Source organism: Pan troglodytes, chromosome 9 (genome assembly GCF_028858775.2).
Source record: "Pan troglodytes isolate AG18354 chromosome 9, NHGRI_mPanTro3-v2.0_pri, whole genome shotgun sequence".
Lineage (NCBI taxonomy): Eukaryota > Metazoa > Chordata > Mammalia > Primates > Hominidae > Pan > Pan troglodytes.
In genome coordinates this window covers 87,928,339-87,955,801 of record NC_072407.2, presented here as the reverse complement: position 1 = coordinate 87,955,801, position 27,463 = coordinate 87,928,339, and the positions used below count along the sequence as shown (strand labels likewise).

Sequence of the window (27,463 nt, the reverse complement as noted above, 5' to 3'; positions counted from 1 at the left end):
GTAAGACTAATGAAAAGTCACAAGATTAGGGTTATGAGGGGAGATTGAATTATACTAAAATGTAGGTGTAAAGATAACCAGCATTGTTCCCTAGCTTGCTTTTCTATAATCCCTTACTGCTCAGGAGTCATGTGACCAGAGGTCACAAGATTTGTGACTTCTCCAATTGCTCCTATAGATGACATCACTATTGTAGAACCTAAGATTGGTCTTTTGAGATGTTTTTCAGACTTTTGCACTCTGGCTACTGACTGACTCCACCTGGACCTGTGGCTCATGACTCTTGTGGCCCCCACCCAGAGGCTGACACAGCGCACAAGGACTGGTTTCTACATTTCTACAATTTAATCTCTAACCAATCAGCAGCACTCATACCCTAGCCCCCTGCTCACCAAATTATCCAAAAAACCGTAGCCTCTGAGTTGTCTGGGAGGCTGATTTGAGTAATAAAGTCCATCTTCTGCTTGGCTAGCCCTGCATTAATTAAACTCTTCTTCTTTTCTTTCTTTTTTTTTTTTTTAAGACAGAGTCTTGCTCTGTTGCCCAGGTTGGAATGTAATGGTGTGATCTCGGCTCACCACAACCTCTGCCTCCCGGGTTCAAGAGATTCTCCTGCCTCAGCCTCCCATGTGGCTGGGACTACAGGCATGTGCCACCATGCCTGGCTAATTTTTGTATTTTTAGTAAAGACAGGGTTTTACCATGTTGGCCAGGCTGGTCTCAAACTCCTGACCTCAGGTGATCCACCCGCCTTGGCCTCCCAAAGTGCTGGGATTACAGGCATGAACCACCATGCCCGGCCTAATTAAACTCTTTCTTTGCTGCAAAAAACCTGCTGTTCTCAGTGTGTTGGGCTTTCTGGGCAGCAGGTAAGATGAACCCATCAGGCAGCACTAGAATTTATCAGAACCAACTTTTGGGTTTGTTGATTTTCTCCTGTGTATGTCAGCTTTCTCTTTAATTGGTTTCTGCTTGTGGTGTTATGATACATAGTTGGTTCATCATTCCCATATCCCTCGTTGCGGTCTTTTTTCTTTTTTTAAAATTACCCGTTCTATGAACACCTTGTTACAATCTTTTGTTGTTATAATGTTGGATGTGTTAGACCCAACCAGCGGCCTCAGAAAACAGAATCTCTCTCCTGTCTTCCTTTCACTTGCCCCAAGGCAGGAGTCTAATGTTTCCCTGCCACTCTGATTGTGGGGCTTAAGGGGGACAGTCTTGGGGACTGAGCCCCCTCACTCCATGGGTTCTGACACCATATCCGAGTAGATCGTGTTGGAACTGAATTGGAGAACACCCAGCTGGTGTCTACTGCTCGGCATGTGGCAAAAAACCTCACATTTGGTCACAGAAGTCTTCTGTATTATTGACCATTTTTGTTTTGGGTAAAAAAATATAAAAATTTTAAAACGAGGTCCTCTGTGTTGATTGTTGTGGTGGGAAAGTAAAGGAAAAACATTGTTTGCGACAGTTTTTCCTGAAACAGTGTTCTCATCTGTATTTTCTTACCTTTACTTTGGATTTATTTTTTTTCCTAGATCCTGTGAAAGGAAAATATCTTGGGCCCCCAAAATCACAAAGCTAAAGGGAAAAGTCAAGCTGTGAACTGCTTAGGGCAAACCTGCCTCCCATTCTACTCAGTCACCCCTCTACTCACTGAGATAAATGCACATCTGATTGCCTCCTTTGGAAAGGCTAATCAGAAACTCAAAAGAATGCAACCATTTGTCTCTTATCTACCATGACCTGGAAGCCCCCTCCCTGCTTCAAGTTGTCCCACCTTTCCAGACAGAACCAACGTTCATCTTACATATGTTGATTGATGTCTCATGTCTCCCTAAAATATACAAAACCAAACTGCCCTGACCACCTTGGGCACACGTCATCAGGACTTCCTGAGGCTGTGTCATGGGTGTGTGTCCTCAACTTTGGCAAAATACCTTTTTTAAAAATTCTGCACGGTGGTCCTGAGAGTGGTGGGTGCCACCCTGTCCTGGGTGGAGGGAGGGCCCAAGGGCCAGTTAAGGCCAATGGCGGGAGAAGGGGGGTGCTGCAGACCCTAGAATGCGGAGAAGCCAGGGGGAGGCCCGGAGGCAGCGGTGATAGGCCAGTGGAGGGTGGAAAGCACCAGACTGGGACCGGGCCAGGGCTACAGGGCCAAGGACCCAGGCCACAGGGCACCCTGGGAGGCGGGCACAGGGTCACATGACACAGAACATGAAACACAGGTACAGGCTCACAGTAAGCACATGGACAAGTGGGCACAGGTTCACAGGCCAGATGCATACTAAGCATGGCTGGGCCAGACAGCGGGACACAGTGGTGGTGTCACACACAGACCACAGGGGAGACACGGCACTATAGGACACATGGACTTGACGGCCACAATGCACAGACCAGGTCACAGAGCTCAAGGGATGTGGAAAGGAGCCTTTTGGCACTACTGCACTGGAATCATGTGAGACAAGAGTGGTGGGGCCTCTGGAGGTGCCTGGGGCGGGTCTCCAGTGGCCCCACTGGGCTTAGTCCGTCTTCCACTTTGTTGAGCAGCTTCACCACCTCATCATAGATGATAAACACTATGGCCACATCCAGGCTGACCTGGCCCAGCGCGGGACAATGCCCTTGTAGAATGCCTTGAGCTCCTCCTTCCTCAGGATCTGCCAGCCGCAGTCCATCAAGTTCCGGTATTTGTGCGCCTCCAGGCCCTACCTGCGGGTCTTAATCACGTCCAGAGGAGTGTTTCCAAAGACGCTGGCTGTGCACACGATGGCTCCGAAGCCCCCAGTGATCAGCGGGTTCATGGGCTTGTTGGGGTTGTCTCCTCGGTACCAGTTGTGCAGGGAATGTCATGACGAAGAAGCGGATGGCCTGGTTCCAGCCCTGTTTCAGTACGGTGGCCGTGAGGCTCTGATACATCCCCTTCAGCCCTTGTTGCCGCACAATCTTCCTAACCCGTAGAAGAATCCTGGGTACTTGGGGTTTGGGGAGGTCTGGTCGTGGATGAACCTCACCTTGATGGTCTCCATGGGGCACACGATCACCACGGCCTCAGCCACTCCAGCGCCCAGGCAGCACAGCAGCCCGCGCGTGCTGTCCAGCCGTCCCTGGGAATCCCGCAGGTGGTTGCTGAGGAACTAGAACATTCCGAAGCTGGCGGCCGCTTTGGGGATGGAGCCGTAGAGCAGGGAGCTGAGACTGCGGTACAGGCCCAGAACGCCATGGCTGCGGACTGTCTGCCACACCCAGTCCCCGATGCTCTGGTACCGCGGCGGGTTCGAGGGCTAGTCCAGCTGCCACTGCGTCTTCACGTACTGGGTGGGGAAGGTGATGTAGATCTCGATGCCGCCCGCCAGGCCGCCTGCCAGGATCGCCTTCCCCAGGTGCGTCAGCTTGGCCTTCCCAGACGCTGGCGCGGCGGCCGCCAGAGCGTGTGGGGCTCGAGGCGCGGACATGGCGGGCGGGAGGCTGGGCGCCCAGTGGCGGCCTTCGGTCCGAGCTTCCTGAACTCCGCGCTCAAAATGAACTTTCTAAATTAACTGAGACCTGCCTGAAATTTTTGGAGTTCACAATCCTTAAGGTAACAGCTTAAGATTTTTCAGCCTTTCTTTTTTAATACATGAATTTAAAGTTATATATTTGTCTTTAAACACAACTTTTGCTGGATCCAAAAGGTTTTGACTTGTCATATTTTCATTATTGTTCAAAATATTTTCTCATGAGTTATTAAGAAGTGTTTTGCTTACTTTCTAATTATTTGAAGGGTTTTTGTTGTTGTTGTTTTTAAATTTCACCGTGGGCTGGGTGCCGAGGCTCACACTTGTAATCCCAGAACTTTAGAAGGCCGAGGCGGTGGATCACCTGAGGTCAGGAGTTTGAGACCAGCCTGGGCAACATGGTGAAACCCCGTCTCTACTAAACATACAAAAATTAGCTTGGCATGGTGGCAGGCGCCTATAATCCCAGCTACTCGGGAGGCTGAGGCAGGAGAATCACTTGAACCCGGGAGGCGGAGGTTGCAGTGAGCCGAGATAATGCCACTGCACTCCAGCCTAGGCGACAGAGTGAAACTCCATCTCAAAAAAAAATAAATAAATAAAAAAATAAAATTCCACAGTGGTCAGAGAACACATTCTATGTGATTACAATTTTTCTGAATATTTGTTGTGACTTCTTTATGACTTGCATGTTGTCGATTTTTGGAAATGTTTCATGTCCACATGAAAGGAATGAACGTTGTACAGTCGTTAACTTATATTAATTTTGTCGAATTGATTTATCACTTGTTGAGAGAGGTGCAGTAAGATCTTCGAGTCTGTATTTGTCTCTTTTTTCTTTTTCCTTTTTTATTATGAAATATATATAACATACAATTTACTGTATCTTTTTTACTTTGGTAAACTTTGCTTTATGTATTTTGAGACCATGTTTATTATGTGCATACAAATCTAGGATTGTTATGTCATTCTGATGAACTGGCTCATTTACTGTTATATTTTTCTTCATTTTTTTTTATCTTAATACTTCCTGCCTTAAAGTCTACTTTGTCTGATATTAGTTTGGTCAAACTGTCTTCATTTTGGTTGATGTTTGCATGGTGTATCCTTTTTTTTTTTCTGAGACAGGGTCTTACTCCATCACCTGGGCTGTAGTGCAGTGGTATAGTCATAGCCTTAACCTCCCATGCTCAGGTGATCCTGACACCTCAGCCTCCTGAGAAGCTGGGACCACAGTCACATTCCACCACTTCGAGCTAATTTTAAAAATTTATTCTATGTAGAGAAGGGGGTCTCCCTATGTTTCCCAGGCTGGTCTCGAACTCCTGGGGACTCAAGCGATCCTCTGGTTTCAACTTTCCAAAGTGCTCCACACCTGGCCCATGGTGTATCTTTTTGCAGTCTGTGACTTTATTTATTTATAAACAGACTATTATCTTTAAGGTTTTAGATTTACAAAAGACAATGATGGGACATACAGTGATCTCATATACGCCACACTCAGTTTGTCCTGTATTAATCTTTGTCTTTAGTATGGTACTTTTCACACAATTAATGAACCAATATTGCAATATGTGTTGTTCTTGTCTAAAGTTTATACATTTATTCAGATTTGCTTAGTTTTGGCCAAATGTCTCATTCTCTGTATCAGGACCCCCTTTCAAGATATGGCATTGTTACAGTAGGTAGTCAGGCAGACATTAGCAGGCAGGAGAGGGTCCCCACTCCACCAGGAACATCAGGCAACCATCAAGTGATGGTCAGGCGGTTTTAACTGTCTCTTTAAAATAATAATTGGCAGGGCACAGCGGCTCATGCCTGTAATCCCAGCACTTTGGGAGGTCGAGGCCAGCGTATTACCAGAGCTAAGGAATTTGAGACCCGCCTGGCCAACACGGTGAAACCCGGGCTCTACTAAAAATACAAAAAAATTAGCAGGGCCTGGTGGCTCATGCCTGTAATCTCAGCTATTTGGGAAGCTGAGGCAGGAGAATCGCTTGAATTCAGGAGGTGGAGGTTGCAGTGAGCTGAGATTGCGCTGCTGCACTCCAGCCTAGGTGATAGAGCCAGACTCCATCTCTAAATAAACAAATAAATAAATAAATATTGGTTACAACTGGTGCCAGGGAAAGGCGGTCTCCCAATAGATAGAAACACCTGGAACTCGTGATCAGCAGCTTCCTGATAAGATCTCAGTAGTTGGGGGAGTGGGCTCAAGCATGTACATTGAGAGGCAAAATGGGGGAGTTTAACTGCTATATGACCTTCTAGGAACATTCAACTGGTAAGGTAAGAGTGCCTCAAGTGAGCATGCATACAGCTCCTGTTAACACATTGGACATGCAGCCCCTCTCAAGGGCTGGCAAGCCACTGCACATGCGGTCAGCTCAGCCCATGAGAAGAACCAGGGGAGAAGTAACGCAAGACCCCAGAAGCATGCCAGCATGTAAAACTCCAAGTCGAAGGTCACACCGTCCACTTGATTTCTCAAGTCACCTGCTAGGCCCTCTTCCAAGTGTACTTTTCTTCCTTTCATTCCTGCTCTAAACTTTTTAATACTCACTCCTGCTCTAAAACTTGCCCTGGTCTCTCCCTTTGCCTTATGCCTCTTGGTTGAATTCTTTCTTCTGAGGAGGCAAGAATTCAGTTTGCTGCAGACCCATACAGATTGGCCACTGCTAACAGCATTATGCTTAGATTCCATGTGTCAGTTCTTCAGAACTTGAATCTGTAGATTGTCTTTAATCAGTTTTGGTAAACTCAGCCATTATGTCTTCAAATATTTCTTCTCCTTTATCCCTACTACCCCTTTTCCTTGAACACTAACTGCAGTTAGCGGATGTTGGACTGCTTAATTGCACATGTTCATTACCACTGTGTTCTGCTCTTTCTATTCTTTATTCTTTCTGGAATTGTGTTTGACTATTTTTGGATATTGGATATTGACTTATCCCAAATTTCACTATTCCTGGTTTCTTCCATATCCAGTCTGCCATTAGACCGATTTATTACTTTTCGATTTTGTATATTTTGATTTCTAGAATGTCCGTTGGGTTCTTCTTTATAGAGTCTAATGCTCTGTTGAAATTCTTTATATTTTTACCTGTTTTATTCATCTTTTCCTTGCTTTCTTTAACGTATTTATAATAATATTCTCTTTTTTTATACTTTAAGTTCTGGGATACATGTGCAGAGCTGTTGGGATTCACTCAGGATAGTGGCAGAAATATTAAAGGGAAATATTAGGGAAAGTTTTAGAGAATAGTCACAAACCTTTTTGGAAGGCCGCAAGATTACATAGATTGTAATAATTGAACAGGCTGAAGGCAGTGGGTTCTTACCTTAGAGCATTAGGTCATAGGGTAAATACTAGGGACAATAGAGGCTTCCCCAGTTATGTCTGTTTACCCTACCTCCATTAACTAACCTTTGAGCCAGATGGCCCTCTCGGAGGGAGGTCGACCAAGGATATTGCCCCCAATGGTATTTACTTTAAACTGCAGTACCTGAGCTTTAATCATTAGTAGAACTACTCTCTTAACCATGTTAATTATCCACAAGTGTGTTTATTGAAAGCTTCTGTTGTTAATTTTATACTAAATAAATGCCTGAAGTGCGGGCTGCTCAGGACCGGCCACATCACAAACCTCTCTTGGTGTGTAGGCGGTCGGACACTCAGCAGGACTGGCGAAACAGAGTATCTGTGTGTCAGTGTACGTTTTATTCATCCATCGTTTGGGTCTGGGTCGGTGGGCAGACCCCTGCAGCTAATGTCCTCTTGTGAGGAGCAATACCTCACAGAACGTGCACGTTTGTTACATAGGTATACATGTGCCATGGTGATTTGCTGCACCCATCAACCCGTCATCTACATTAGGAATTTCTCCTAATTCTATCCCTCCCCTAGTCCCCCCACCCACCGACAGGCCACAGTGTGTGACGCTCCCCTCCCTGTGTCTATGTGTTCTCATTGTTCACCTCCCACTTATGAGTGAGAACCTGCGGTGTTTGTTTTTCTGTTCCTGTGTTAGTTTGCTGAGAATGATGGTTTTCAGCTTCATCCATGTCCCTGCAAAGGACATGAATTCATCCTTTTCTATGACTGCATAGTATTTCATGTTGTATATGTGCCACATTTTCTTTATCCAGCCTATCACTGATGGGCATTCGGGTTGGTTCCAAGTCTTTCTATTGTGAACAGTGCTGCAATAAACATACATGTGCATGTGTCTTTATAGTAGAATGATTTATAATCCTTTGGGTATATACCAAGTGATGGAATTGCTGGGTTAAATGATATTTCTGGTTCTAGATACTTGAGGAATCGCCACACTCTCTTCCACAATAGTTGAACTAATTTATACTCCCACCAACAGTGTAAAATAATTTCTATTTCTCCACATCCTCTCCAGCACTTGTTGTTTCCTGACTGTTTAATGATCGTAATTCTAACTGGTGTGAGATGGTATTTAATTGTGGTTTTGATTTGCATTTCTCTAATGACCAGTGATGAGCTTTTTTTTTTCATATGTTTGTTGGCTGCATAAATGTCTTCTTTTGAGAAGTGTCTGTTCATATCGTTTGCCCACTTTTTGATGGGGTTGTTTTTTTCTTGTAAATTTGTTTAAGTTCCTTGTAGATTCTGGATATTAGCCCTTTGTCAGATGGATAGATTACAAAAATTTTCTCCCATTCTATAGGTTGCCTGTTCACTCTGATGATAGTTTCTTTTGCTGTGCAGAAGCTCTTTAGTTTAATTAAATACCATTTGTCAATTTTGGCTTTTGTTGCCATTGCTTTTGGTGTTTTAGTCACAAAGTCTTTGCCCATGCCTATGTCCTGAATGGTATTGCTAGGTTTTCTTCTAGGGCTTTTATGATTTTATGTCTTACCTTTAAGTCTTTAATCCATCTTGAGTTAATATTTGTATAAGCTGTAAGGAAGGGGTCCAGTTTCAATTTCCTGCATATGACTAGCCCGTTTTCCCAACACCATTTATTAAATAGGGAATCCTTTCCCCATTGCTTGTTTTTGTCAGGTTTATCAAAGATCACATGGTTGTAAATGTATGGTGTTATTTCTGAAGCCTCTGTTCTGTTCCATTGGTTTATATATCTGTTTTGGTACTAGTACCGTGCTGTTTTAGTTACTGTAGCCTTGTAGTATAGTTTGAAATCAGGTGGTGTGATGCCTCCAGCTTTGTTCTTTTTGCTTAGGATTGTCTTGGCTATACGGGCTCTTTTTTGGTTCCATATGAAATTTAAAGTAGTTTTTTTTTCTAATTCTGTGAAGAAAGTTAATGGTAGCTTGATAAAAATAGCATTGAATCTATAAATTACTTTGGGCAGTATGGCCATTTTCACAATATTGATTCTTCCTATCCATGAGCATGGAATGTTTTTCCATTTTTTGTGTGTGTCCTCTCTTAATTCCTTGAGCAGTGGTTTATAGTTCTCCTTGAAAAGGTCCTTCACATCCCTTGTAAGTTGTATTCCTAGGTATTTTATTCTCTTTGTAGCAATTGTGAATAGGAGTTCAGTCATGATTTGGCTGTTTGTCTATTATTGGTGTATAGGAATGCTTGTGATTTTTGCACATTGATTTTATATCCTGAGCCTTTGCTGAAGCTGCTTATCAGCTTAAAGAGATTTTGGGCTGAGAGGATGGGGTTTTCTAAATATACAATCATGTCATCTGCAAACAGAGACAATTTGACTTCTCTCTTCCTATTTGAATTGAATACCCTTTATTTCTTTCTCTTGCCTGATTGCCCTGGCCAGAACCTCCAATACTATGCTGAATAGGAGTGGTGAGAGAGGGCATCCTTGTCTTGTGCTGGTTTTCAAAGGGAATGCTTCCAGCTTTTGCCCCTTCAGTATGATATTGGCTGTGGGTTTGTCATAGATAGCTCTTATTATTTGAGATACGTTTCATCAATACCTAGTTTATTGAGAGTTTTTAGCATGAATGAGTGTTGAATTTTATTGAAGGTCTTTTCTGCATCTATCGAGATAATCATGTGGTTTTTGTCATTGGTTCTGTTTATGTGATGGATTAAGTTTATTGATTAGCATATGTTGAACCAGCCTTGCATCCCAGGGATGAAGCTGACTTGATCATGGTGGATAAGCTTTTTGATGTGCTGCTGGATTCGGTTTGCCAGTATTTTACTGAGGGTTTTCGCATCGATGTTCATCAGGGATATTGGTCTGAAATTTTCTTTTGTGTTGTCTCTGCCAGGTTTTGGTATCACGATGATGCTGGCCTCATTAAGTGAGTTAGGGAGGAGTCCCTCTTTTTCTATTGTTTGGAATAGTTTCAGAAGGAATGGTACCAGCTCCTCTTTGTACCTGTGGTGGAATTCAGCTGTGAATCAGTCTGGTCCTGGGCTTGTTTTGGCTGGTAGGCTGTTAATGACTGCCTCAATTTCAGAACTTGTTATTGGTCTATTCAGGGATTCAACTTCCTGGTTTAGTCTTGGGAAGGTGTATGTGTCCAGGAATGTATCCATTTCTTCTAGATTTTCTAGTCTGTTTGCATAGAGGTGTTTATAGTATGCTCTGATAGTAGTTTGTATTTCTGTGAGATCAGAGGTGATATCTCCTTTATTGTTTTTTATTGTGTCTTTTGATTCTTCTCTCTTTTCTTTTTTATTAGCCCAGCTAGCAGTCTATCTATTTTGTTAACCTTTTCAAAAAAACACCTCCTGGATTCATTAAATTTTTTTTTTTTTGAGACGGAGTCTTGCTCTGTCGCAAGGCTGGAGTGCAGTGGTGCAATCTCAGCTCACTGCAACCTCCGCCTCCCTGGTTCAAGCGATTCTCCTGCCTCAGCGTCCTGAGTAGTTGGGATTACAGGCACATGCCACCATGCCCAGCTAATTTTTGTATTTTGAAGGGTTTTTCGTGTCTCTATCTCCTTCATTTCTGCTCTGATCTTAGTTATTTCTTGTCTTCTGTTAGCTTTTGAATTTGTTTGCTCTTGCTTCTCTAGTTCTTTTAATTGTGATGTTAGGGTGACGATTTTAGATCTTTCCTACTTTCTCCTGTGGGCATCTGGTGCTGTAAATTTCCCTCTAAACACTGCTTTAGCTGTGTCCCAGAGATTCTGGTAGATTGTGTGTTTGTTCTCATTGGTTTCAAAGAACTTATTTATTTCTGCCTTAATTTCGTTATTTACTCAGTAGTCATTCAGGAGCAGGTTGTTCAGTTTCCATGTAGTTGTGTGATTTTGAGTGAGTTTCTTAATCCTGAGTTCTAATTTGATTGCACTGTGGTCTGAAAGACTGCTTGTTACGATTTCCGTTCTTTTGCATTTGCTAAGGAGTGTTTTACTTCCAATTATGTGGTCAACTTTAGAATAAGTGCAATGTGGTGCTGAGAAGAATGTATATTCTGCTGATTTTGGGTGGAGAGTTCTGTAGCTGTCTGTTAGGTCCACTTTGTCCAGAGCAGAGTTCAAGTCCTGAATATCCTTGTTAATTTTCTGTCTCATTGATCTGTCTAATATTGACAGTGGGATGTTAAAGTCTCCCACTATTATTGTGTGGGAGTGTAAGTCTCTTCATAGGTCTCTAAGAACTTGCTTTATGAATCTGGGTGCTTCTGTATTGGATGCATATATATTTAGAATAGTTAGCTCTTCTGGTTGAATTGATCCCTTTACCATTATGTAATGCCCTTCTTTGTCTTTTTTGATCTTTGTTGGTTTAAAGTGTATTTTATCAGAGACTAGGATTGCAACACCTGCTTTTTTTTTTTTTTTTTTTTTTTTTTTTTGCTTTCCATTTGCTTGGTAAATATGCCTCTATCCCTTTATTTTGAGCCTATGTGTATCTTTGCACATGAGATGGGTTTCCTGAATACAGCACACTGATAGGTCTTGCCTCTTTATCCCATTTGCCAGTCTGTGTCTTTTAATTGGGGCATTTAGCCCATTTACATTTAAGGTTAATATTGTTATGTGTTTGATCCTGTCATTATGATGCTAGCTGGTTATTTTGCCCATTAGTTGATGCAGTTTCTTCATAGTGTCGATGGTCTTTACAATTTGGTATGTTTTTGCAGTGGCTGGTACTGGTTTTTCCTTTCCATATTTAGTACTTCCTTCAGGAGCTCCTGTAAGGCAGGCCTGGTGGTGACAAAATCTCTCAGCATTTGCTTGTCTGTAAAGGGTTTTATTTCTCCTTTGCTTATGAAGCTTAGTTTGGCTGGATATGAAATTCTGGATTGAAAATTCTTTTCTTTAAGAATGTTGAATATTGGCCCCCACTCTCTTCTGGCTTGTAGGATTTCTGCAGAGAGATCCGCTGTTAGTCTGATGAGCTTCCCTTTGGGGGCAACCCGACCTATCTCTCTGGCTGCCGGTAACAATTTTTTCTTCATTTCAACCTTGGTGAATCTGACGATTACGTGTCTTGGGGTTGCTTTTCTCGAGGAGTATCTTTGCGGTGTTCTCTGTATTTCCTGAATTTGAATGTTGGCCTGTCTTGCTAGGTTGGGGAAGTTCTCCTGGATAATATCCTGCAGAGTGTTTTCCAACTTGGTTCCATTCTCCCCGTCACTTTCATATAGTCCCATATTTCTTGGAGCCTTTGTTCATTCCTTTTCATTCTTTTTTTTCTCTAATCTTGTCTTCTTGCTTTATTTCATGAAGTTGATCTTCAGTCTCTGATATCGTTTCTTCTGCTTGATTGATTCGGCTATTGATACTTGTGTATGCGTCACAAAGTTCTCATGCTGTGTTTTTCAGCTCCATCAGGTCATTTATGTCCTTCTCTAAACTGGTTATTCTAGTTAGCAATTCTTCTAACCTTTTTTCAAGGTTCTTAGCTTCCTTGCATTGGGTTGGAACATGCTCCTTTAGCTCAAAGGAGTTTGTTATTACCCACCTTCTGCAGCCTACTTCTGTCAATTCGTCAAACTCATTCTCTGTCCAGTTTTGTTCTCTTGCAGGCGAGGAGTTGTGATCCTTTGGAGAAGAGGCACTCTGATTTTTGGAATTTTCAGCCTTTTCGTGATGGTTTTTCCTCCTCTTCATGGATTTATCTACCTTTGGTCTTTGATGTTGGTGACCTTCAGATGGGGTTTTTGTGTGGACGTCCTTTTTGTTGATGTTGATGCTATTCCTTTCTGTTTGTTAGTTTTCCTTCTAACAGTCAGGCCCCTCTGCTGCAGGTCTGCTGGAGTTTGCTGGAGGTCTACTCCAGACCCTGTTTGCCTGGGTATCACCAGTGGAGGCTGCAGAGCAGCAAAGATTGCTGCCTCTTCCTTCCTCTGGAAGCTTCATCCCAGAGAGGCACCCGTCAGATGCCAGCCGGAGCTCTCCTGTATGAGGTATCTGTTGATTCCTGCTGGGAGGTGTCTCCCAGTCAGGAGGCACGGGGTTAAGGAACTCACTTGAGGAGGCAGTCTGTCCCTTAGCAGAGCACAAGTGCTTTGCTGGGAGATCTGCTGGTCCCTTCAGAGCTGGCAGGCAGGAATGTTTAAGTCTGCTGAAGCTGTGCCCACAGCCGCCCCTTCTCCCAGGTGCTCTATCACAGGGAGATGGGACTTTTTTCTATAATCCCTGGGGCTTTTTCTATAATTGACTGGGGCTGCTGGCTGCTGCCTTTCTTTCAGGGATGCCCTGCCCAGAGAAGGAATCTAGAGAGGCAGTCTGGCTACAGGGGCTTTGCTGAGCTGTGGTGGGCTCTGCCCACTTCGAACTTCCCAGTGGCTTTGTTTACACTGTGAGGGGAAAACCTCCTACTCAAGCCTCAGTAATGGCAGATGCCCCTCCCCTCACCAAGCTTCAGCGTCCCAGGTTGACTTCAGACTGCTGTGCTGGCAGCAAGAATTTCAAGCCAGTTGATATTAGCTTGCTGGGCTCCATGGGGATGGAATCTGCTGAGCTAGACCACTTGGCTCCCTGGCTTCAGCCCCCTTTCCAGGGGAGTGAAAGTTTCTGTCTTGCTGGCATTCCAGGCACCACTGGGGTATGAAAAAAAACTCCTGCAGCTAGCTCGGTGTCTACCCAAATGGCCATCCAGTTTTGTGCTTGAAACCCAGGGCCCGGGTGGTGTAGGCATCTGAGAGAATCTCCTGGTCTGCAGGTTGTGAAGACCGTGAGAAAAGCATAGTATCTGTGCCAGAATGCACCATTCCTCATGGCACAGTCCCTCACAGCTTCCCTGACCCCTTGTGCTTCCCAAGTGAGGCGACGCCCCACATTGCTTCAGCTCGTCCTCCGTGGGCTGCACCCACTGTCTAACCAGTTCCAGTGAGATGAGCTGGGTACCTCAGGTGGAAATGCAGAAATCACTCACTTTCTGTGTTGATCTCACTGGGAGCTGCAGACCAGGGCTGTTCCTATTCGGCCATATTGCCAGCCACCATATAATAATATTCTTAAAGTCCTAGCCTACTGACTTGAATATCTGGGTCATTGGTGGGCATGCTTTAATTGTTTGCTTTTCCTCCTGATTCTTAGTCTTATTTTCCTGCTTCTTTGCACTGTACACGCGCGTGCACACACACACACACGTATAAAGTTTTGTATGCTCAACATTGTGAATACAAGGAGTATAGTGTCTGGGTTGGTATTCTTTGTTCCCCAGAGAAAAAAGAATCTATCCTCTGTTAGTTATATTAGGTGGGGAGAAAATCACCTCAAAGGAATCAAGAATTGAGCTGGGGGAATCGAGAGGCTCTGGTGAGGAGTGGGTGCCGTGTGTAGGTGGTGAGTGAGGAGGGAGAGGGAAAGGAAAGAGAGGAGAGCGAAGAAAAAAAATAGAGTTGAACTGGGTCAGGGCTAGTTTGCCGTTTTACTTAGATTCAGTCCACCTCTGCTCTGAAATCTCTTGATAGTGATACCTTTTAGTTTCAGGGCCCACATCTACAGAATGAATTATTCCAGGTGCATCCATGTCTCTTTTCTCTATTGAAACTCAGTCCCTAGGTTATGTCATTTAAGCTTTCATGGCTTTAAATTCAGTCCTGGGCTGTTGATTCCCAGATCTGAATCTCCAGCCTTGACCTTTCCTAGCAGGAAACAAAGGGCACATTCAAACAGGATACCTGGAGAAAATTTAACAAAGGCAATATATACAAAGGTGTGGGCAGGATCAAGGAAAACCAACAGGAATGGTAACACTCCCTGGGGCTATCAACAGATGGGAACTGTTCCACTCCTGGGTCTAAAGGGGGAGAGGGAGGGAGTACTTACCAGACCTAGAGAGTAGCTATACTGATTCAGTATTTCTCGTCTGAGATGATTGGGACCAGAAGTGTTTCAGATTTCAGATTTTTTAGGATTTTGGAATATTTGCATATACGTAATAAGATATCTTGGGGGTAGACCCAAGTCCAAATGCAAACTTCATTTATATTTCAGATACACCATATATACATAACCTGAAGGTAAGTTTATATACTATTTAAATTTTTTTTTTTGTGTATGAAACAAAGTTTTTACTGCAACCCATCACATGAGGTCAGGTGTGGAATTTTCCACTTGTAGCATTGTGTCAGTGCTTAGAATGTTTCAGATTTTGGAACATTTTGGATTTTGGATTTTCACATTAGGGATGCTCAACCTTTGTTAGGTGAGCCTTCCAACAGGAATAGTGGCCTTTGATAGAGGGACCCTGCTAATCTACATGACCTGGTAGAGAAAGAGCTGGGGGAAGAAATCTCACCCTTCTCACTTTCTTTGATCTCCTGCTAGAAACTCCTATTAAACAAACTCAGTAGAAGGTTAGAAGCAAAGGACATTGACGCAGTCCATAAAGGTCACCCTTTGAGACACAGAGATAGGGGTAGAGAGTGGATCTGGGATGGTCAAACAGAAGCACACATACATGCAACAATTTTATACTCATGAATGACTAATAGGTATCTCAATAGATGGATATGTTAGGGAATGGAGTAGAGTGGAAAAGAGGCCCGTGAACCAGGTGCCAAATTTAAGATTATGGAGAAGAGTGATGAGAAGGGTTAGAAAATTATAGCAAAGAATAGTAGTAGAGGGTGATATATATACTGAGCTTCAAAAGGCATGTTTTTACATGAGACTGGTGGAATTGTGGTCTAGAAGAGGCATTGCATTAGTGAAAGCATGTGAGCCCCACAGAAGGTGGTGGCAGAGAAGAATCAATACCAACCACTAGAGAGAGCCACAGGGGAAGTGAGCTCTTTCTGGGGAAAGCCAGGTGCCAGTCAAAACCAGAGAGTAAAAGAAACCTTCAACAGGCTGGGCATGGCGGTTCACATCTATAATCCTAGCACTTTGAGAAGTTGAGCCAAGAAGATCACTTGAGCTCAGGAGTTTAAGACCAGCCTAGGTCATATGGTAAGACCCCCCCCCCCCCCGCCACACCATCTCTACAAAAAATAAAAAATTAGCTGGGCATGGTGGTGTGCTTCTGTGATCTCAGCTATTTGGGAGGGTGAGGTGAGAGGATCCCTTGAGCCTGGCAGGCTAAGGCTGCAGTGAGCCATGATCATGCTGCTGGACTCCAGCCTAGATGACAGTGAGACCCTGTCTCAAAAAGAAAAGACACCTTTGAAACTGCCTTTGCAAAATTATGACCAAGACGGCGAAAGAGATCTAATTTAATTGACTCCATCTTGCTTCTAATCTCCAAACTGTCCTTTTCATTCTTGGGCGGAGGGTCAACTAACTTTGGGAAAAACTTAGTATACAGTTTAAAACAAAGATGATAACAGCCCTTTCCCAAAGCAGACTTCCTTCTTGCCTAGGGAGTAGATTGCATTTGTAGGACTAACATTAGCCACAAGATTAGAAATTATGGTTTGGGAGTCATGCAGCTGGAGGCTACAAGATTCTGACTGTCTCTAAACTGCTCCTAAGATCAGTGCTTGAGATATTTTGCAGACCCTGCACATCATGAATCAGCTGGCACTACCTAGATTGGTAAACTGGCTTGTCTGATCTTGTGGCCCCCCCATCTAGGAACTGATTTGGTCAGGAGGACAGCTTTGGCTCCCTATGACTTCATCTCTGACCAATCAGCAGTCCCGGCTCACTGGCTTCCCCACATCTACCATGTTGTCCTTAAAAACTCTGCTCCCCGAATGCTAAGGGAGAATGATTTGAATAATAAAACAACGCTGGTCTCCCACACAGCTGGCTCTGTGTGAATTACTCTTTTGTCTATTGCAATTCCCCTCTTTTTTTTTTTTTTTTTTTTGAGGCGGAGTCTTGCTGTGTTGCCCAGGCTGGAGTGCAGTGGTGCGATCTCGGCTCACTGCAACCTCCGCCTCCCGGGTTCACTCCATTCTCCTGCCTCAGCCTCGCAAGTAGCTGGGACTACAGGCGCCTGCCACCGTGCCTGGCTAATTTTTTTGTAATTTTAGTAGAGAAGGGGTTTCACCGTGTTAGCCAGGATGGTCTTGACAGGATGGTCTTGATCTGCTGACCTTGTGATCTACCTGCCTCGGCCTCCCAAAGTGCTGGGATTACAGGGGTGAGCCACCATGCCTGGCTCCCCTGTCTTGAGGAATTGGCTCTGTGTAGGCAGCAGGCAAGGTGAACCCCTTGGACATTTACACCTTCAGCAGTGGCATTTGTCTTGTTTATTGTTTTTTTAGAGGTTGTTGTTGGAAGTTTTGGGAGAGAATGGGAAGGGTCCAGGAAAGCACTGAACACAATGGAGATGAAAGTACAGGAGAGGCCAGTCGGTGGCTCATGCCTGTAATCCTAGCACTGTTGGAGGTTGAGGCATGATAGTACAGACCTGCAGTCCCAGCTACTCGGGAGGTTGAGGCAGGAGGATTGCTTGAGCCCAGGAGTTTCAGGATGCTGTGAGCTATGATAGTGCCACTGCACTCTAGCCTGGGTGACAGAGTGAGTCCTTGTCTCCAAAAACTGAGAAACTCAAAGATGTTCAATTGGTGATGGTACTACAATGTAAGGGGTGTTGGGAAACATGACGAGTGTTTTCGACTTCTACAATGAAGAGTGTTAATGTAGCAGCATTTGAGATTGAGGGAGCAGGAGTGCTAACATCCTGTGGGCTCAAGACAGTGCTGCACAATTGTCCTTACTTTAAATGCCAATAACATCCCCCACTGATGATTAATTAATCCTTATATCACTAAAGATTACAGAAATATGACATATGGTGGTATTATCTGGTCTCAAGGATCCAAATGGAATGCTGATGTCACATCCAGGTACTCACAGTGTCCTTGGCTTGTGGTAGCCCTGAGAGAAGTGGTATTTGCTTTGGATAGGAATGTGGTAGTTTAGACTAGATACAGCTGGAGGGAGGGAGTGCTCCCTATCAGTGGAATATTTTTATACGACAAATTAACACTCTCAAGTTTATTTCCAACATTCATTTTTTATATTCATTATAAACAGGGTGATATGGTTTGGCTATGTCCCCACCCAGATCTCATCTTGAATTATAGTTCCCATAATCCCCATGTGTTGTGGGAGGGACCTGGTAGGAGGTAACTGAATCATGGAGGCAGGTTTTTCCCGTACTGTTCTTGAAGTAGTAAATAAGTCTCACAAGAGCTGATAGTTTTATAAATGGGAATTCCCCTACACAAGCCCTCTCTTTCCTGCCACCATGTATGATGTGACTTTGCTCCTCATTTGCCTTCTGACATGATTGTGAGGCCTCCCCAGCCATGTTGAACTGTAAATCAATTAAACCTCCTTTATAAATTACCCAGTCTCAATTGTGTCTTTATTAGCAGCATGAGAACAGACTAATACACAGGGTTAAACTACGGAGAATTGGCTTGCATTATAGACTGGCTGTCTATCACATTGAGCATCCTCAGAGGGAAAGATGTGTAGACAATGCTATGCAAACTTCTAAGTTTTTCTTAGAAACATTTCTAATGGAACTATTTCATACTGGAATCACAGATTAATCAGTGAATTTTTTGTGTGTGAAAAGGAACCTCAGAGACTACCTTGAACCCACTGTCATGCTTCTGAATACTTCAGTGTAGAAATACAAAGCGTGCTTCCGTTTTGGTCACTCATACCATGCAAGTAAATGAATAGCTGAATACCTTTGATTTTAAATGTAAATATGACTTTTAAAATAACAGCTGGTTTAAAAATGAGCCAAAGTGTAAGTAAAATGGGCAACGGATATACTTCAGTTCCCAAAGAACATTTATAAGGAAAAGTTGTGTTTCCTTTGCAGCTTTCAGTCTTAGAGAAAAGACTTCATCATCTTATATGTGATGTGGCTTTCTGGGCTCCTGACATCTTTATAGAGTTTGACTGGAATTTCCTTCTCTTGAAAATGAATGGGCATTTTCTTGCTCTCCACACTCATAAGCTTCACTCCCAGGGGGCCCAAGTTTACATAATCCTATGGTGAACAGGCACAAAAAAGAATAGGAGAGGTGATTCAGCAAATTACCAGCTTGATAGATTAGGCTTTCTTTATTACAGTTGGCCTTTATCTGACAGACTTCATTGCCCCCTAATTGCCTGATGCTGTGTAGCACATGAAATATGAGAGCCACTATAAATGGGAAAAAACCAAAATACTCAGGAAACTTATATACCCAGTAGGGCATACACAGTAGGCAAGATCTTCCAAAAGCAGGCAGCAAGCCTGGAAGGCTTGTCTCATAGTGGGTTAATGGGGGAGGGATGCTGGCTATAGTTAGTGCAAAACTAACTATAGTCTGTGAAAGGAAAATAAAAACATGGGACCCCAATTCACTTTGCCAAAAGGAAAAAATTAAGCTGAAAGCTGAGTCATGTAAGCAACTGCCTTTGCTTTTGTTCCTAAGCAGATATGTACAGATAAAAGGTTAAATATCCCCACAGGTAGCTACTCTATGTTCAGCCGATCTTTTGTAAAGTGCGAGGTGAATACATAATTGACTGTTCCCCTACCTGCTCCTTTTCTCTTGCAACATGTGGATGACCATACCTTCCTGCTTTCCCCTCCAGCCCACTTTTCTCCTTTAAATATTGAAGGCCTCCAAGTCATCTTTGGAGACAGGCACAGACCACACACTATTTCTGTGATTTTGTGGGTTTTTTTTCTCCCAGGTATTGTCCTTAACATTGGCAAAATCAACTTCTAAATTGATTGAGACCTGTCTCAGATAGCTTTTGGTTTACAAATCTAAGATATCAACAAACAGAATTTGAAGTCTAACTGATATGAAATCCATAGCCAACCCAAAACTGGGTGGACAGAGCTCACACCCTACCCAATGTCCCTTCCTCCAGGAAGTCTCCCATGCCATAACTCTTGCTTTTTAATTCCTTTGACACGTCACTTTAGCAAACCTTTCCCAAGTGTTCACTATATGCCAGGCCCTATATCAAGTGCTGGGGTGCAATGATAAGCACAGACTGATCAGGGACACAGGTACAGGTGGTCTGTTTACTCTTACGTGGTACTTGTTGATTTTCTTACCTGTCTTCTACAAGTCTATAAGTGATTTGGGGGCAAGGCCTCCTGTATAGGCATATTTGAGATTTCATTTCTTGCTGTTCTCTCCCTTAAATGCACAAGCATTTAACAAGGACCTGGCATGTTGTGGGGTTCTCAATAAATATTTATTTGAATTTAGAAGAATCAAAGAATGAAAAAGGAAGGTGATGTCTTATTTCTCAAAATACATATAATTCTATTTAGCTTTCAAAATATGTAGCTGTGATAAATGTAAGATAGTAGAAAAGCAAGTTGATGGAGACCTACCACATATTTCAGAATCACTGGGAGGAGGATTCTCAAGTAATACACCATGGCCATGGCAGTTTGACTACATCAAAAACTTTCATGGAAAGTAAGTCTTTCATTCAACCAAATGGTATGCAATTTGGGGATTTTGTAGACAATTGTCCACTAGCCTGAGATCATCATGACATCCCAGGAGTCATGATTCCAAGATACTCATGGAGATGTTTCAGTGCTAGAGGAACTAGAACTTTAGTCTTTAAATCATCGCTTGATGGCAGCAGGATTGAATTGTAGTTAGTTAAAATGGTTTGTGTTGGTTTATTCAGTTTCTTCTGCTTTCTTACATCATTTTTTCCACTACCAGACATCAAATTCTAGGAGAACTTTTAAAGTATCAAGAGGGAAAATAACAAGGGATGGCTGTGGGAGTAACTGGAATGTACTAGAAAGAAGTTTCAAAATTAAAAGGCTTAATACTCCAGGTTTTAATGAATGGTATATGTGCAATCTGTACTTTCCAAAGATAGTCTAATTCATATCCTATCCCAAGTGCTTCTCTTACAATGTGATACTGACCTTCCTCCATCAAGATGTAGGAGCTATGTTCCTTCCCCTTGGATGGAACTTTGTAACTACATCAACCAGTAGAATATGATGGAAGTGACAATGTATGATTTCCAAGGCTAAGCCATATAAAACTGCCTTCTTTCTTTCCTTCCTTCTTTCCTTCCTTTCTTCCTTCCTTTCCTCCTTCCCTCTTTCTTTCTTTCTTTTCTTTCTTTCGTTCTCTTTCTTTCCTTCTCTTTCTTTCTTTCTTTCTCTCTCTCTCTCTTTCTTTTTCTTTTTTCTTTCTTTCTTTTCAGAGTCTCGCTCTGTCACCCAGGCTGGAGTGCAATGATACAGTCTCTGCTCACTGCAACCTCTGCTTCCCAGGTTCAGGCGATTCTCCTGCCTCAGCCGGTCAACTAGCTGGGATTACAGGCACGCACCACCATGCCCAGCTATTTTTGGTATATTTAGTAGAGATAGGGTTTCACCGTGTTGGCCAGGCTGGTCTCAAATTTCCGACCTCAGGTGATCCGCCCACCTCAGCTTCCCAAAGTGCTGGGGTTACAGGCATGAGCCACCACAGCCAAATTGCTGCTTTTATCTTGGTCTCTAGGGTTGCTTGTTTTGGGAGAAGACAGACACTATAACAAAAGAAATTCAAAACACCCTGTCAGGAGGCACATGTGAAGAAGAAGTGAGGCCCTCAGTTTAGCCAGCATCAACATGCTAGCCATATAAACCACCTTGGAAGTGAAGACTCCTGCCCCGATCAAGCCTTCAGATGAGTGCAGCCCTAGCCAACATATGGTTGCAACTGACTGAGAGTCCACCAAGTGAGAACTGTCTAGTGGAGCCCTTCCTGAATTTCTAACCAACAGAGCCCTAAGCAAGAATAAATAGTTATTGTTATAAGCCACTAGGTTTTGGGGATTGTTATGTAGCATTAGATAACTTACTTTGTGTACTATTAATGGAGGCCTATAGAGGAATATAGGTAGCAAATTGGGCAAGAGCAGGAGTGAAAATGGTATCCAAATGAGAGATGTGAATGGTGGGCCAATTTTACTAATAATTGCAAATGGAATTTTCAATATCCATATTTTAGGTTAATTTTCTCAATTAAAACAGCATTTCTCAAAACAGCATTTTCTTAGTAGTCAAAGTTGTGTTCTTATGAATCTTACCTTGAAATCCTTCTCATCCTCATATAGTAAGTACTTCATATCAGTGTCCCCAAACTCTGTGCATAAGTTTTCCTCTTTATCTATCTTCACATACTGGAGATCTTCGATGCTATTTTCATGACTAAGATGTAAGATAGTGCTCTCATCTGATGAGGACATCAAGTCTCTACTTTCTACTTCTGTGGGTTGCAATTCTGACTTCTCTTCTTGGATAAATACAAAGGAATTAATTATGTATACATTTTGAACATATACAAATAAAAATGCAATACATACTTTGTCACATTTTTAATTGGATGGAACTTTGAGAATTGCAAATGTAGAATTTATGTATTAAAGTAAGAGGGAGTCCCATTTGTAGAAACTCTAAATTGTATTTCTTTCTGTTAGCTAATAAGTTATAGTAATTATATTGGTGCCTAAGTATATGTTGTCATTTTGGTTGGCTAAATAGGGCCCTAAACCTTGCCAGTGTAGACAGCAGCCTCATCCCTCTTCACCAGTATTTATTTAATTTACTGTGAAACATGGTGACCTTCATTTGAAAGTGGGACTACAGACAGGAGATAGATTAGGACAAGCACTGCAAGAGGAGAAATTTAGAGAAGCTGGCAGGTGTCTATTCTCTGAATAGCTTTTGTATGTGGGGCACCTGCTCACAATAGATAAGTGTTTTTTAAATTGAAAAACAAGAGTTTGAAAAAAATCATCATCATTATTGCAATAAAGTAATACCTATATGTGTTTCTGGCAATTCCAAAGACATTTCTTCAGGTGGCACTTCTAGTCCAGCAGCTTGGGTGAGATATAGTCGCCTAAAAGAACAAATGAGAAAAACAATCTGTCAGTCAATAAATATTGCATTGCATGCTTACTAGGGTCTGTCTCTCTACTAGGTGCTAGAAATGCATAGATGAAAAATGAGACATAATTTCTACCCTGAGGAGCATAAAGCCCAGTGGGGTGGCAGACAGCCTTACAGTATTTTAAAGTCATGGTGTGTACCATGATGGGTAATTACCATAGTGTGAGAATAATGGGATGCAGAAAGAAGCAGCACCTGAGTCAGCTTTAGGAGGAAGGAAAGTTTTCCTGGATGAAACCAGGAAAGATCTTAGTCTTTGATACAGTTTAGCTGGGCCCCACCCAAATCCCATCTTGAACTGTAGTTCCCATAATCCCCATATGTTGTGGGAGAGGGACCCAGTGGGAAGTAATTGAATTATGGGAGCGGTTACCTCCATGCTGTTCTCGTGTTAGTGAGTTCTCATGAGATCTGATAATTTATAAGGGGCTTTTCTCCAACCTTCGCTCTGCACTTCTTCCTGCTGCCATGTGAAGAAGGTCATGTTTGCTTCCCCTTCTGCCATGAATCTAAGTTTCTTGAGTCCTCCCCAGCCTGGTGGAACTGTGAGTCACTTAAACCTCTTTCTTTTCTAAATTACCCAGTCTCGGGCAGTTTTTTATAGCAGCATGAGAATGGACTAATACAGTCTTGAACCTGGAGGTGCTTGCCAGGGAAGAGCTAGGGGTGAAAGAAGGGCATTCCAAATAAGGAAATAACACACTTAAAGTTCAAAAAACTGAGAGTGAGCATGGCACTAGTCAGGTCGCTGTTGTAGTATTTCAGGTGCGGAATGATAGTGGCCTGAAAGACCACTTTTGAGTGGTTTTCGTTTTGAGATGAAGAGAGAAAGAGAAAGCGAACAGTAGGAATCCAAGATGCCATCTAGGTCCTGGCTTTTGCTTAGTGGTATGCTTCACCTACAAGCCCAGCGAACTGATGTCCATATGCTGTTGTAGCTCTCTCTACATTGTTTAATTCTGTGCTCTCCTTTTTAGAGTGTCCACTGAATTTTCAATCAGAAAATATGATGCTTTGAAAACTCTGTATGGCATTTCCATGAGGTTTACCTGAAGACAGCATGAAGTAATTGAACGCTTGCAAATGTGCAAACAACCCTTCACGCTTAGCAGCTAAGCAAGTAAAGTGAATCCCCTAAATTAGGGGCTGTCAGTTATTTAAAGAACATGAATAAAGTGTTATCCAGATGCTAATGGCTCCAGCAAATACTGTAACTACATACAATATTTACACCTATGAAACCTTCTAAAAACTTAACTTTAGTTAAGGTAAGTTTAGTAAAGGTACCTTAGTAAACGTAAGTTTCACATGTAGCTGTGGTCTTCAGGGAGACATGTCTGAGGCTATAGAATTCTTTTGTTTCCTAGTTTTACCATTGTGAACAATTAAGATCTTTCTAAATGCCATAACCTTCAGGAATCTAGCTTTTTCTGTTAATCGCTAGTTTACTGTTACTTCTGTACTACTACAGGGTAACAACACTTGATACTTAATGATATGGAAAATAGTTTAAAAGATGTTATTATGGTAAGTTAGTGCTAGATTTGTAGGTGTTGGCCCACTTAGCCTCAGCCCTGTGGCACTGGAGTCCTGGGCAGTCACCTCTGGCTGACAGTTTCCTCATCTGTTTGCCCCAATGTGTCAAACAAATCCTATGACATTCTATGTGAGTTGAGATGGGAAAAAGTTTGAGTAACTACATAGGAAATGTGGTAACTCTATTAACCACAATATCCCATTCCTCATCCAAATAGGGAAATAGAACTTCTTCTGTGTCCACTGGAGACAGTTCATGTCTATTTCTTATCACCCTACTAGTATTTTACAAAACTTAATTCTCAACAAAGAGATGGAGGGGGAAGTTACCAAAAAGATATAATAGTGTAATATTCCTTTGGCTTGGAAATGGGTACAGTAAAATCTCCTGAACACCCTTCAGGTTATCTTTCTGCATAAGAAGTCTAGCAGATAATTGAGGGCTTTCAAATTTTCCAGTTTCTTTATGCAGGTCTTTCTAAAGTGTCCAAAACAGTTGCCTCAAGGAGTTTACAATCTAGTAAAGCAGCAGACATTAAATAAGTAATCAAAAGTGTGATAAAGGTTGGTTACAAAGGAAAAGTTCAGGGTGTTGTGGGAGCATATAGCAAGGACACATATATCAGTTCCTATAAATGTCACCCATGGTGTTTCTTTTCCCTTGAAAATATTTTGACTTCATTTCGTCCAACTCTGAAGCTAGACTAAGCATTCCATTACTCTCAGGAAAACCAGCCCCTAAAGCACTGATGAACAGTGTGGATTTTACAGAAGATTTTTTTTTTTTTTTTTTTTTTTTTTTTTTGAGACGGAGTCTCGCTCTGTCGCCCAGGCTGGAGTGCAGTGGCGCGATCTCGGCTCACTGCAAGCTCCGCCTCCCGGGTTCACGCCATTCTCCTGCCTCAGCCTCCCGAGTAGCTGGGACTACAGGCGCCCGCTACCACGCCCGGCTAATTTTTTGTATTTTTAGTAGAGACGGGGTTTCACCGTGTTAGCCAGGATGGTCTCGATCTCCTGACCTTGTGATCCACCCGCCTCGGCCTCCCAAAGTGCTGGGATTACAGGCGTGAGCCACCGCGCCCGGCCTTACAGAAGATTTTTATAGGGAAGAGCGAGGATGACGTTAGATTATATACTGCACAGTAAACAACTCAATGAAAATCCCCATTAAAAGTTTCTCAGTCTCCCATTCTGTTCTTGCCAAGTCCCCTTTGGCCAATGAAATAATTCCCTTTTTTAGAATTATTAGCACTTTACAACCATGTCAGAACAAAATCAAATATACCAGACTGAGTTGATCCAGGTAGAGACACGGGTCTGGCAGTTTAGAGGGTAGCTCTTTCCTAAAGATTAGCCAGTTCAGAAAAGAGGGCAGTGGACAGCAGCTATAGCAGTAGGTAGTTAGAAGCCACATACCAGCAACGCCTGGCAGAGATTAGACATGATTCCAAAGGCAGCAGCAGCAGATGACGAGGATTAGAGGTGGGACAGGAATGTAGCACTGGATACCTGATCACAGAGAGGAGGGCTGGCAAAAGTGAGCATTGCCTACTGGGCAACAGTGAGCACCTACCCCTAGGGGCCCTCTAGGGCATCAGCTCAAGAGACTGGAAGTACAGGAGTTCAGTAATCAATCCTCATTCAGCCTCACCTCATCTATATTGGTATCTACTCTCTCTGAAGCACACAAAGTAATAATGCAAAGGGGGCAGATGGCCTCTTTCTCTATCCTGCCCCACCCAGCTTATCTCCCAATTTCTCTAATCTTGTATCCTGACACCCATCATTTAGCCTAGTAAACAGGGAACCCATAATTTACCTGTATCCACCTTTCCTGGAAAACAACAGAAAGTTTATACATAACAAATACATGATCATGTCTCAAATAGTAGTCTTCCATGTCACACAAACAATAGGAACTACTTGTGTGGAAAGTTTTTCCTGGCTATTCCACCAGGTTCAACTTAACATCTGCTTTAATTCCTAGACCTAGACATTTCTCTCCCATACTTGCACACATGCACCCTACATTTGTGTGACTTCCCCTCTCTTCCTAAACATGCTACTATTTAGATTATTTTTTGGTTTTGACTACTTGTCTAAATTGTGAGTGCCATTTTGAATTTTAATTTTATATTCAAGGGCCCTAGGTTTCTGTCAGGATTAATATATTAAGACTTTTTTTTGTCAGATAAGGAAGACAGCTAACCAAACATATAAAGGTATATGCACCACTTGGTTTCTTGTATGCAAGAACAAATATGACTTGGAATGCCAAGCTCTTTTCTCGGCCTACAGAGTAGTTTTGACTCTTTCAACCGAAAGAAATAATTCTACAATCCACAGGAGCCCAGATCACCTCCATGAAACTTCCAGCAAGTGGATCACCTCCTCCTCTGTGCTAACTCTCTACCTCCTCTATCTTCTGCTGTACTGTTATGTACTTATTTTCATGACCATTACCCCTGCTGGTCTGGAGGCTCCTGAATGTTGGCAGTTATGATGTTCATGTTACGTGCTGGCTATTGTGACTACAGTTCATTGCAAGAAAAAACAAGCCAAACTTTACATTGTACCAATGGTCAATAGTAATAATCCTATACCTTCATCATGAGCATTTTTTTTGTCCCTTTCTTTTTGACTACTGCTGGAGCACTGAATAATTAAATCATCTTTTTTTGTTTTAAAAAAACAACTTTTTACAGCAGATACAAATGTTTACAAAATACTCTCTCTATATTAACAATTTTCACCTGGGTATCTTGAGATCCACAAGTCTACAGTTGAATAGTTGATCAATAAGCACCAAATTTTCTGCTTCCAGTTCATGAATAGCATTTTTTAATTCTTCAACTTCCTTCCTGTGAATTGCAACCTGTTCTCAGAAGAAGAGAATGAATGTTGGTACTTATTGATTCAGTTCTATTAAGTTTTCTTTTCTTTATTTTTTTCTTTTTTCTTTCTTTCTTTTTTTTTTTTTTTTTTTTAATTTGAGACGGAGTTTCACTTTTGTCTCCCAGGCTGGAGTGCGGTGGTGCAATCTTGGCTCACTGCAACCTCTACCTCCTGGGTTCAAGCGATTCTCCTGCCTCAGCCTCCTGAGTAGCTGGGATTACAGGCATGTGCCACCATGCCCAGCTAATTTTGTATT

At 42.6% G+C, this 27,463-nt stretch overlaps 1 protein-coding gene and 1 pseudogene across 15 annotated transcripts in view; both read right to left on the bottom strand.

Moving 5' to 3' along the window:
* Positions 1-2,380: 2,380 nt before the first annotated feature.
* On the bottom strand, positions 2,381-3,458 carry LOC749107 (tricarboxylate transport protein, mitochondrial-like; annotated as a pseudogene).
* Positions 3,459-18,541: 15,083 nt separating this feature from the next.
* CCDC83 (coiled-coil domain containing 83) overlaps positions 18,542-27,463 on the bottom strand; it is a 65,571-nt gene continuing 56,649 nt past the window's right edge. For 4 of the 15 annotated variants that reach the window (XM_016919933.4, XM_016919930.4, XM_054661193.2 and 1 more), the window contains 5 exon segments: positions 27,066-27,187; positions 25,729-25,821; positions 22,647-22,726; positions 21,912-22,117; positions 18,542-18,843 (listed from right to left, as the gene is read on the bottom strand). In XM_016919933.4, coding sequence (XP_016775422.2) covers positions 18,682-18,843; positions 21,912-22,117; positions 22,647-22,726; positions 25,729-25,821; positions 27,066-27,187 — 663 coding nt within the window. In that variant the 3' untranslated portion in view covers positions 18,542-18,681. 15 annotated transcript variants of the gene reach the window in all.